At 44.9% G+C, this 12,380-nt stretch overlaps 1 protein-coding gene across 3 annotated transcripts in view; it reads left to right on the forward strand.

The window, feature by feature from the left end:
* The window catches only part of TICRR (TOPBP1 interacting checkpoint and replication regulator), a 32,922-nt gene extending 22,649 nt beyond the window's left edge, over nucleotides 1-10,273 (forward strand). For all 3 annotated transcript variants that reach the window (XM_058156085.1, XM_058156084.1, XM_058156086.1), the window contains 7 exons: nucleotides 420-510; nucleotides 657-718; nucleotides 2,055-2,183; nucleotides 2,810-2,952; nucleotides 3,984-6,153; nucleotides 7,345-7,464; nucleotides 9,172-10,273. In XM_058156085.1, coding sequence (XP_058012068.1) covers nucleotides 420-510; nucleotides 657-718; nucleotides 2,055-2,183; nucleotides 2,810-2,952; nucleotides 3,984-6,153; nucleotides 7,345-7,464; nucleotides 9,172-9,287 — 2,831 coding nt within the window. In that variant the 3' untranslated portion in view covers nucleotides 9,288-10,273. The remainder of the gene's footprint in view (nucleotides 1-419; nucleotides 511-656; nucleotides 719-2,054; nucleotides 2,184-2,809; nucleotides 2,953-3,983; nucleotides 6,154-7,344; nucleotides 7,465-9,171) is intronic.
* Nucleotides 10,274-12,380: the final 2,107 nt, after the last annotated feature.

Raw genomic sequence — 12,380 nt, forward strand, 5'->3', positions numbered from 1 at the left:
TATCTTGGCGACGTTTCAACAAAGTCTCATTCATCATCTTCAGGCTTCAGCTTCGTGCTTCTAGGAGCAAGCAAGCATATATATATATATATCTTGTAGATAAACCACTGTAAGACAAACCTCTGTATACTGTATTTTTCTCCTAGGTTTTTTCAAAATAATAGTCCCGCTGTGCACACTCTTGACAATTCCCTACATCTGATAAAGTGGAGTTCATCCACTATAGCTCTTATGGGAAAATCTGATGGTGTTCAAGATGCTGCGGTATTTGTCATGATAACATGGGGGAGTAGCAGCTGCTTGCAATACAAATTCAGTCCTGAAAAAGGATTTCTGTCCTTGCTTCCCAAACGGGAAGCAAACAGATTGCTTGCTTAAGTGTAATCTTAGTTCTCTACACAACTTACTCTTGTTTTCAGCTCATCACAAGCTATTGACCAAGAGGGTGGCAGAAACCCCATTGCACAAGCAGATGTCCAGGAGGCTGCTGCAGAGGCAGATTACGGGCCGGTGAGCGAAAGCTTCAGATTCATTTAATAGCAATTTACCAATCTGACTTTGGAATAAAGTCAAAATTCCTTTCTTCCTTTTTTTTTTTTTTTACTTCTACACCTCTTACTGCTCCATTAAGTCTCAAACATTCCTTTTCTTCAAAGGTGTTCAGATCCCGGGTCTGATGTTGGCATTGTAGAAGAATCTCCTGAAAAAACCATAACCTGTAAGTACTGATTGGCAGGCTGTTTCTTTGCAAATCAAAGTGACTCGAGGACTGAGAGGCGCTGGTTACAGGAGTGCAATTAAAATTATCTTGTAGATAAACCACTGCAGAGCAAGAAGGAGAAGTGTTCCTTATGAATCTCTAACTTTGGCCTGTTATAGATTACTTTAGTTTATACCCGGGACGTGGTCTGAACCGCCAACAGGAATTTGAGAAATAGCAATAGCATTTAGACTTACATACCGCTTCATAGTGCTTTTACAGCCCCCTCTAAGCGGTTTACAGAATCAGCCTCTTGCCCCCAACAATCTGGCTCCTCATTTTACCCACCTCGGAAGGATGGAAGACTGAGTCAATCTTGAACTGATCAGGATCGAACTGCTGGCAGTCGGCAAAATTAGCCTGCAGTACTACATTCTAACTGCTGCACCACCCCGGCTCTTATGACTAAATTCTGGCTTTGGGCAAGAGCCGTGCACCAGGCACAGCATTGTTATCTCAGCTGCTTTCATCTTTTGAAAGCAGCCAAGTCACAGGATGAAATAGATCAGTGATGCCTAACCTTTTTGCTGTCATGTGCCAAAAGCGGGGGGGGGGAGCACAGAAGGGGGTTGCGCGTGAGCGTGCTCACACCCATCATTCATGCCCGCACGGCCCCTCTGCACTCTCCCCCCCTGCTTTTGGCACACGATGACAAAAAGGTTACCGGTAGGCCCGTTTTTTGCCCTCCCCAGGCTCCAGAGGCCTTCTTGGAGCCTGGGGAGGGCGAAAAAAGCCTTGCCCCTCCCAAAAGTCCCTCCGGAGGCCAGAAACAACCCATTTCCCAACTTCCCCTGTGCACGCTGGAGCTGAGCTAGGGCAACGCTCCCATGCCCACAGATATGGCTCCGTGTGCCATCTGTGGCACGTGTGCCAAAGGTTCACCATCACGGAAACAGAGACTCGGCCTTTCTACACTGGTACGAAGTGGCTCCAATTTCATCTAGACCATGTGGGGGGGGGTGAGAGCGAGAGAAAGGCAGTTTAAAGGACACGGAGCGATACTAACCGCAGCCCTTTATAGTTGCATGTCCTAGTTTAGTGTTATTTCTGCCTCTTAGTGGTAGTGTCTAGAACCCTTATTTGATAGAGGCAGAGACCAGCAGTCTTCCATCTTGCCAATTTATGCTTCTGAATAAATGATACTATCCAAAGAATTCTTCATAAGCTTTGATGTGTTGTTTCTTTTGATAAGTGGGGCTTCCAGTCCTCAATATTTCTTTCCAAGGGTGACATAGTCTATATCAAGCATTAACACTCCTTGATTCTCTCCCCCTTTGTTCTCTCTTCCTAAAAGATGGTTTAAGAAGAAGTCCGCGGATCAAGCAATTGATGCAGGATAAATTTCTCTCCAGCAACATCCGCTCCCTAGAGCCAAACAAGAAGAACACACCACAAGTGCATTCTGCACATCTGGAAGAACCAGGTGAGGAAGGAGATCTAATAGAGATGTAAGCACGGGAGAGATTGAGTTTCCTCACTTGTATCAGTATTTATGTCTGTACTATTTAGAATGGGTTTCTTTTTGATGACCAATTTAAATTGACACCAAAGCCTTTCCTATTTTCTAATACAGAGTAAACAATAGCAATAGCACTTAGACTTACATACCGCTTCACAGTGATTTCCAGCCCTCTCTAAGCAGTTTCCAGAGTCAGCCTATTGCCCCCAACAATCTGGGTCCTCATTTTACCCACCTTGGAAGGATGGAAGGCTGGGTCAACCTTGAGCCTGGTGAGATTCGAACTGCCAAATTGCAGGCAGGCAGCAAAAGTAGCCTGCAGTACTGCACTCTAACCACTGCACCACCGTGGCTCAAGCAACCCCTCCCCCAACCTTCCAGATATTATTTCATTGAAGTTCTCAGCATTCCTCACCAATGACTAGGCTGGCTAAATGATGCTAGGAGGTGTAGTTCAATAGTATTTAGAAGGACACGGGGTTTTCATTTTGATTTATCACGATAAATGGTAATCTTAGGTAAAGTTTATCCTGCAAACTTACAGATACATTTGCTTATACTTGTCTAAACTGTTGAATTTTTCTTCACAGGTCTGGCTTCGCCTCCCGCAAAAGCCCCCCAATCTCCAAAGAGTATACTTTTTGGAGAAGTTTTGGGTGGATTTAGTTTCGGGAGAACTAGCTCTCCCCAAACGAGAAGAAAACAACTCACCTTTGATGAGCCGCTTCCTCAGGTAGAATTGCCATCTTTCTATTTTTCTCAATATTTTTCTGGTTGGTTTTTTTTTAATTTATTAATCAAATGTATGCCCATCTCACCAAAAGTAATTCTGGGTGATGATCGACACTGTTTTTCCCAGTTTCTTTACTCTTTTTAAAAGTTCTTGGCTCTAGACTGTAGTTTAACCATTTACAAGGCATCCGCTTGGCAATTGCGGATGCCTCTGGTGGCTCAACAGACTCAACAGACTAAGACAGTCTGTTATTAACAGCAGCTGCTTGCAATTACTGCAGGTTCAAGTCCCACCAGGCCCAAGGTTGACTCAGCCTTCCATCCTTTATAAGGTAGGTAAAATGAGGACCCAGATTGTTGGGGGCAATAAGTTGACTTTGTATATAATATACAAATGGATGAAGACTATTGCTTAACATAGTGTAAGCCACCCTGCGTCTTCGGAGAAGGGCGGGATATGAATGCAAATGAAAAAAAATAAAAAAATTGTACACTTACAAATGACCTCAGCCTACTGATAGGTAATATATTCTTCATTAGGTGTTTATCTAAAATGTATTAGAATTCAGTGGTATAAAGTTGCTGTTCATCCAAGAAGATAGATGCCATTTTTGAAGAGGGTTGTTATATGAGCTCCAGCTAACCCTACAAAGCAATTATTACACACCACAATTCTTGCTAAGATCTTTGTTTTCAACTTTTCTTGAAAACACCGAGCCGCGGTGGCCCAGTGGTTAGAGTGCAGTACTGCAGTCTACTTCTTCTGACTGCCAGCTGCCTACAATTTCGTAGTTCAGATCTCACCAGGCTCAAGGTTGACTCAGCCTTCCATCCTTCCGACATCAGGAAAATGAGGACCCAGATTGTTGGGGGCAATAGGCTGATTCTGTAAACCGCTTAGAGAGGGCTGCAAAGCACTGTGAAGCGGTATATAAGTCTAAGTACTATTGCTATCTTCATGCTTAAAAAGGGGCATAGCTTATTTGGTCCTTTTCTCTGTATCTCTGATCTTTTTCCACGCTTCTTTCACAGGAATCAGGGAAGAGTTATTTTCAGTCTTCCCAGGAGCTCTTAAATCCCAAAGGCAGCACGCTGAGAAGATCTCCTCGGATTCAAGAAAAGGCACGACGGACTCCCCAGAAAACTCCAGCCCTTAAAAACTCTGTGGCCAAATGTTTGGGAAATTTTTTCTCTCCTGCGAGACAGAAGAGCAAGTCTTTGCCTATATCCACTGAAAATCGAGACTCCTGCCTGCCTTGGATTGCGGAGAAGAAAAACGGCTATCCTTCCTCACCCAAGGCAGCAGAACTCCAAACTCCAGAGAAACCACCGTTCTCTGACATGCTGGATGATGTGTTTGCTTTGCCTGCAGATGGTCCCGAGTCACCCATCGTTCTGTCGCCGCCATCGTCCCCGTTTGCTCTTCAGGGAAAGCCGTGCTCAGAACCTTCATCCCCAAGGTGTTCCTTGAGAATTGCACCCCCCGTAGTAATGCCTACGGTTTTGGCTGAGAACCGGACTTTTGAGATACGAAGAAATACCTGCCCTGAGCCAGTCTCATCCGTGGACTTCCCCTCCCTGTTGCCAGAAGCATCCTCTGCAGCCTTCAAAGATGCACATCCGGAACTGGGTTTGACCCACATCCAGATCAGTCCAAATATTAGGACCGTTTCTGAATCTGCTTTGGAGATTCGTTCTGTTTTCCAATCGGATGGTATCTCTCCGTTCTGTGATGGGTCTGCAAAAGCTGTGAGCCCTTGCACGCTCTCTCCAGCTAGAGAAAAGCTGGGAAGAAACGCTTGTAGTCCCCAAGAAACACAGGGTGTCCGAAAGACCTCCCCCATAAAAGCCCTGGGCTCCCCTCCTTCCTTGCCCAGAGTGGAACATCCCTCTATGGGCAGCAGAAGCCTTGGTGCTGAAGCCAGCCCATTTATTAAACCTGGCAGCGCAGAGGACGCTTCACTGGATCAGAGACCTGAACCAACAACTAAAATAATAAGTCCAACTAAGAGGAAGGATTCAGAGAGACGCTTGTCGCCTACCTTCTCTTCCAATAACCCCAGGCGCTTTGCGCACGCCGTAGTATTGTGCGAAAAACTGGATCTCAGCAAGTCTCTTTCAGATGGTTCTCCTGCCGATCCAGGCTCTGCGAGTAGCCTTTCTTCCGCAGAGGACGCTGCAGATGGCCAGCCTCTGTTCTTCTCAAGTCCTCCCAGGCGAGATCGGGACTCCCCGCTTGCAATCTCAAAGCCAGGGTCTGGCGCCTACGCGTTGCGCTGCACCGCCGACAGAAGGCAACGGGAAGCCGCCGCACGGCTGGAGAAGGAAGAGAAGGCGGCCACCTCTAAAACTCTGGGGGCCACAGCTACGCCGCTGACCTATGAGGTTGAGCTTGAAATGCAAGCTTCTGGTTTGCCGAAGCTCCGCATCAGAAAAGTGGCTTCCGAGGTCGCGCAGCAGCCGCCTCTCGATTCGTGTGACAAACTCAAGGGGGAGGAAAATGATCGCGGTGTGGGGGACGTTTCAGCGGCCTGGTGTAGTCGGCACCCGGAGAAATTAGAACTCATCTCCATCTCGCCGTCCTGCGTTCGCTCTGCCCACAACACCCCTGGCAAGTTTGGGATGGGCGGACAGACTTATATATGCCATTCCTATTCACCCACCACTCTCTGTACCTCGTCTACATCTTCCCCTTCCCAGGGCAGCGCCGTCGTCCCTTGGACCCCGTCTCCGAAACGTAAAGGGAAGGTTACCCCCGAGGCCATCAAAGATTGGCCCCGAAGGAAAAGGGCCGCGGTGGGCTGCAGCAGAAGCGAAAGGCCAGCAGAAGCTGCTGGAGAAGAGCCAGCCCCACCTCCTGGGGGCAAGGAAGCATTAGAACTCTTCAGTAGCAGAAAGGTTCGGCTCCTGGGAGACTTGGAACTTGAAGGAATTGAGAAGCTTCAAGATCAGTTCCTTGGCAGCGATACAGAAGGCAACAAGGACGAGAACATCTACAGAAGCACTCTGGTGCTAGAGTCTAGAAAAAGGGCTCAGGAGCACAGAGCACTGGGTGAGGAGGCTAGCCAGGAATCGAAAAGGCCCTGCCTAACCAAAGAGAACCCCGGAGCAGCTCAGCTCTACTCAACTGAACTGATGAGCATGGGAGAACAAACAGTATGCTCAAAGTCAACGATCTCGGAGGACATCTTCAACTTCTCAGGTACCGTATTTTGCGGAGTATAAGACACTCCGGAGTATAAGACGCACCTTAGTTTTAGGGGAGGAAAATAAGAAGGAAAACAATTCTACCTCTGCCTACCAGCATCCATCGGTATTCATCTGGCTAGCGTCCTTAGCAAACAGCCCAGTCAGCTTCAGCACCACATTAGCCTGATTCAGCACGAACAGCTGATTGGCGGGTGGATCGGCCTTCCGGAATATCCACAATCAGCTGTTCCCAGAGGTGAACTTTAGCAACAGGTTCGCTGGTTGTGAGCGCGTGCGCGCTCGCTACACTCGTGTGCATCTCGTTGGGGCAGATACGCCCCTTCAAAAATGCAGCTGATGGTCACAGGGCACTCCAGTGAGTACAGCAGCTGTTCCGGATTGCCATTTTGGCCTCTGCGCCTTGCTTTTTCACCCTCGGAAAGCTCCGTTGGAGAGGACGTGTGGAGGCCGAAGGGTGGGGGTGGGCGGGGCTACATTCGATGTATAAGACACACCCAAATTTTCACCCTCTTTGGGGGGTGGGAAATGCATCTTATACTCTGAAAAATAGGAAAATATACTCCGAAAAAAATATGCACTTGGAATACTGCATCCAGTTTTGGTCGCCACAATATAAAAATGATGTGGAGACTCTAGAAAGAGTGCAGAGAAGAGCAACAAAGATGACTAGGGGACTGGAGGCTAAAACATGAAGAACGGTTGCAGGAACTGGGTATGTCTAGTTTAATGAAAAGCAGGACTAGGGGAGACATGATAGCAGCCTTCCAATATCTCAGGGGCTGCCACAAAGAAGAGGCAGTCAAGCTATTCTTCAAAGAATGTGAAGGCAGGACAAGAAGCAATGGGTGGAAATTAATCAAGGAGAGAAGCAACTTAGAACTGAGGAGAAATTTCCTGACAGTTAGAACAATTAATCAGTGGAACAACTTGCCTCCAGAAGTTGTAAATGCTCCAACACTGGAAATTTTTAAGAAGAGGTTGGATAACCATTTGTCTGAAGTGGTGTAGAGTTTCCTGCCTAGGCAGGGGGTTAGACTAGAAGACCTCTAAGGTCCCTTCCAATTCTATCCTATTCTATCCTATCTTATTCTATTCTATTCTAAATAGCTCCTTAAAGTTTTCCTCCAGTGCCAGATGGAATTTTCTTCAATTAAGTTTAAACCTCCTGTTTTCCGAACTCCAGATACAACTCCACCCAAGCCTTCAGGAAACGGTGTGATCTCTGCTAGTGGTCTTTGGGCCCTGGAACAGTCCCCTCTCCTCTACAAAGGCCCTCCTGCAACCCAGAGGAAGTGCCCAAAAGGTATGCCACTTCAAACCCTTGGTGTAATGAATTGGGAACTAAATTTCTTGCCACTCAATATTGTGATGATGCAAGTTCTCGATGCCCTTCCAAAATCAACCTGAGGCTTGCTTATTTGAAACATCTCGGCTTTCTTTTGAGCCGAGAAAGAGTTTTTTGAGACCAATAAAAGCCCCTGCTCTCTCCGAACGTAGTTTTAAAAACACGAGAAGCAAAATGATGGGACGTGAGAAAGGCAAATTCAAGTCCTGGCTTTTGGTTACAATTCTCCAATTCTTTGGAGAACATATTCAGGCAGCGTAAAGCCAAGTTGTAGCTATGCTTGATTTCCTGAGCGTCGATTGTAGTTGAAATGATGACCTGTTTGAGGTTAGCTTTCCTCAATCCTGCCTTTGAATAGGAACCAGTTTTAAGCAAAAACTTTGCAAATCATGGCCACGTAACCAGGGAATGCTTCAAACAGCCATAAATGCAGGCCTTTGCCAAGTGCCCAAAACTGGCCACAGGACTGTGGGAGCGACAGTTGTTTGGAACTTCAGAACCAGGTCATCAGTACTTTTTGAGGGGGTCCATCATAACTTCAAAAGGGCCTCTGGTGGCTCAACAGGTTAATGCAGTCTGTTATTAACACAGCTGCTTGCAATTACTGCAGGTTCAAGTCCCACCAGGCCCAAGGTTTGACTCAGCCTTCCATCCTTTATAAGGTAGGTAAAATGAGGACCCAGATTGTTGGGGGCAATAAGTTGACTTTGTATAAATATACAAATAGGATGAAGACTATTGCTTAACACATTGTAAGCCGCCCTGAGTCTTCGGAGAAGGGCAGGATATAAATGCAAATAATAATTAAAAAAAAAAGCTCGCAAAGCAACTAGTCACCTGTATAGCCAAATTAGAATCAATAAAGGGGGAGGACGCGGGTTCCTTTTTCCCTTCTGCTACACACGTCACACTAACCTAGATCAGCGGTCACCAACTGGTGGGTCCGTAGACCACTGGTGGTCCACAAGAAAATTTTGATGGTCCACAGAAAGATTATTTGCATTTTTATATTGCACTAAAAACTATTTATCTTTTTTAAAAAATCATATTAGTGGTCCGTGGGATTTAAAATTATGAATTTGGTGGTCCCTGAGGTCTTGAAAGATTGGTGACTCCTGACCTAGATGACGGCAAACTGTTTTTCATCTTTCATTTCAAAAGACATTCCGTTGAGTGGTGCGGTGGCCTAGAGGTGGAGCTCTCGCCTCACAATCAGGAAGCTGTGAGTTTGATCCTAGGTAGAGGCAGATATTTCTCTCTCTCTCTGGGAACAATGAGGACCCAGATTGTTGGGGGCAATAAGTTGACTTTGTATATAATATACAAATGGATGAAGACTATTGCTAACATAGTGTAAGCCGCCCTGAGTCTTCAGAGAAGGGCGGGATATAAATGCAATTTTTTTTAAAAAACAATGGAATATATCTGCTGTGAACTCCGCATTGGTGACAGGAAGGGCATCCAGCCAGTAAACACTCAGCTCCATTCAGTTGCCCAGACTCCACCCCGATGCAAGGGATTATGGGGTCCTTAAAAGAGGATTTGAAAAGACATTCCCTTAAGAAAGCTAAAGTCCTACACATCCTTTAGACAAATTGTGAATTCCCCCATTTCTGTTCCTAACAGTGTTCCGTTGGGATTTTTCACGCTTATTTTCTCCTATAGGGGAAGACCCGGATACATTTGGAGCTGCATACGAGGACTTCTCTCTTTTCCGCAGCACACCAGCCAGAAAGAGATCCATTACCAGGACCTACTCGCGGAAAAGGCCACTCTGCTGAAACGAGATGGCCGGTGGGAATATTTTGGAGCCAGACCTTCAACCTCTTCGGGACAAGAGGTCGCAATCCAAATCAGGGTTCAGTCACCAAAAGGCATCGCTTGTGTCTGGCTGACAGCGATTCATTGCCGAGTTCCAAGAAGAGCAAAAATGAATTCTGCTATTTCAGGAGTCTCCAAGCTTGGCCCCTTTAAGACGTGTGGACTTCAATTCCCAGAATTCTGGGAGTTGAAATCCATACATCTTAAAGGGCCAAGCTTGGAGACCCCTGTTGTATTTTATATAGGTTTTTTAAAGTAAGGGCTATGCCACTGTATGGCCTCTGCAAGGTTTTAAGAGGAATGTCCGGAACCGAGAGCAGTGAAAGCAACCACTTTTAAATTGTTCTTTTGTAAAATAAATGAATTTCTTTTGACAAACTGATTTTTCAAATGGTCGCTAAAAGTTTAGCCCATCTCAGATTCATGCAAGGCGCTAACTTTGACTCAACCACACTTTTGAAATCCTAATCCTGAACCTGTTGGCTGTACCTGGAGGGAAAGAAAAATCAAATAGCACTCTAGTCAAGTTGATGACCAAACTTTCCCAAGGGCAAACTGTAGACAAATTTACAAAGATCTTTCTAGTTTATTGAAAGTACAGACCAAGAAGCTACTTAAAATATGTGTACGTATTTGCAAAGAGATCAAATTTACTGTCCCTTTGTTTGAATGGCATTCGTCATGGAAAGTCCAGATTTGCAAAGAAAGGTTTCTGTAAAGAATGGAAACTAGCAGCTTTTGCTGCAGAAGGCAACTACAAAAGTAACAAAGCCAGCAAAGCCCAGGTAAAAGATCTGCGAAGATGTCAACATTTGACTGGGTTCATTCATTACACTAAAGCAGAATGTGAGTTGTACGATCTGGAGATTGTACACGCTGGAAAGGATGTTCTCATCATCTCTCTAATCCACCAATATAGTATTTCTGATTGGCAGCTATCTAGCCTCTCTTTGAAGATCTTAAAGTAAAGGAGATCACCAACTTTTGCAGCAGTCTTTTCCAAGATTGGACATTTTCTATCATTAGGTAAAGGTTCCCCTCGCACATATGTGCTAGTCGTTCCTGACTCTAGGGGGCAGTGCTCATCTCCGTTTCAAAACCAAAGAGCCAGCGCTGCCCGAAGATGTCTCCGTGGTCATGTGGCCGGCATGACTCAATGCCAAAGGCGCACGGAATGCTGTTACCTTCCCACCAAAGGTGGTCCCTATTTTTCTACTTGCATTTTTTTTTATTATTCAAAAAGTTTTTATTAGTCAAAAAAAAGGTTTATACAAATACATATCAGGTATGGTAAATTTTCATTTTTCTTATCTAAAATAAGAATTTTACTCAAATTTTTTAACACATACAACAGCCATATGGCAAGCAGGTAACACGAAGTAGCTAAGTTTGCAAATTTTAAATACGTAATAAAGAAGGGTCAAGAATAAACAGAATATCGTACAAAAGAGAATAAGGAAAACCAACACAATCCCAAATATCTTTATCACTTCCTAGTTTTGGATCTCAGAACTCTGGGTTCAGCCTGACCTAACTCCAGGGCCGCAACAGCGGCAGCCGCCCGCCCCATGATCTATAACCTCCTTCTTCAATTCCTGGGTCATCTGATTCCAGGAGGGCTTTGTGTTCCTCCACATAGGCCGTAGCCTCCATAATTGTACTGATTTTTTCGTAATGCCCTCCCGGAAAATCATCAATCCTCTGGCATCAGCCATCTGAAGCCCACTCCTTCTGGTACAATTTGCTTGACAAAAATAATATTTCTTTCTTTTTCACGTACCTGTCTGGGAATCTGCCTCAGAATGGCTATCTCCTGCCCCTGTAAATCAGTGCCCCACTCCTATGTTTTCTAAGAATTTCATCTCTCGCCTCTTCTCACAAATTTGACATGAACCTCTCTGGGAACTGCATGCGTGCGTGCATATTGAATTAACTCTATAAACTCGATCCACATCCCAATTCATGAAATCAACACCTCTCCCAAGAAATTCTCCCAACAATTTAGTCACAAGATCTTTCTAGTTTATTGAAAGTACAGACCAAGAAGCTACTTAAAATATGTGTACGTATTTGCAAAGAGATCAAATTTACTGTCCCTTTGTTTGAATGGCATTCGTCATGGAAAGTCCAGATTTGCAAAGAAAGGTTTCTGTAAAGAATGGAAACTAGCAGCTTTTGCTGCAGAAGGCAACTACAAAAGTAACAAAGCCAGCAAAGCCCAGGTAAAAGATCTGCGAAGATGTCAACATTTGACTGGGTTCATTCATTACACTAAAGCAGAATGTGAGTTGTACGATCTGGAGATTGTACACGCTGGAAAGGATGTTCTCATCATCTCTCTAATCCACCAATATAGTATTTCTGATTGGCAGCTATCTAGCCTCTCTTTGAAGATCTTAAAGTAAAGGAGATCACCAACTTTTGCAGCAGTCTTTTCCAAGATTGGACATTTTCTATCATTAGGTAAAGGTTCCCCTCGCACATATGTGCTAGTCGTTCCTGACTCTAGGGGGCAGTGCTCATCTCCGTTTCAAAACCAAAGAGCCAGCGCTGCCCGAAGATGTCTCCGTGGTCATGTGGCCGGCATGACTCAATGCCAAAGGCGCACGGAATGCTGTTACCTTCCCACCAAAGGTGGTCCCTATTTTTCTACTTGCATTTTTTTTTATTATTCAAAAAGTTTTTATTAGTCAAAAAAAAGGTTTATACAAATACAAATCAGGTATGGTAAATTTTCATTTTCTTATCTAAAATAAAATTTTACTCAAATTTTTAACACATACAACAGCCATATGGCAAGCAGGTGACACGAAGTAGCTAAGTTTGCAAATTTTAAATACGTAATAAAGAAGAGTCAAGAATAAACAGAATATCGTACAAAGAGAAAAAGAAAAACCAACACAACCCCAAATATCTTTATCACTTCCTAGTTTTGGATCCCAGAACTCTGGGTCCAGCCTGACCCAACTCCAGGGCCGCAACAGCGGCAGCCGCTTCCGCCCCATGATCTATAACCTCCCCTTCTTCAATTCCTGGGTCATCTGATTCCAGGA

This window comes from Ahaetulla prasina, chromosome 13 (genome assembly GCF_028640845.1).
Source record: "Ahaetulla prasina isolate Xishuangbanna chromosome 13, ASM2864084v1, whole genome shotgun sequence".
Classification (NCBI taxonomy): Eukaryota; Metazoa; Chordata; class Lepidosauria; order Squamata; family Colubridae; genus Ahaetulla; species Ahaetulla prasina.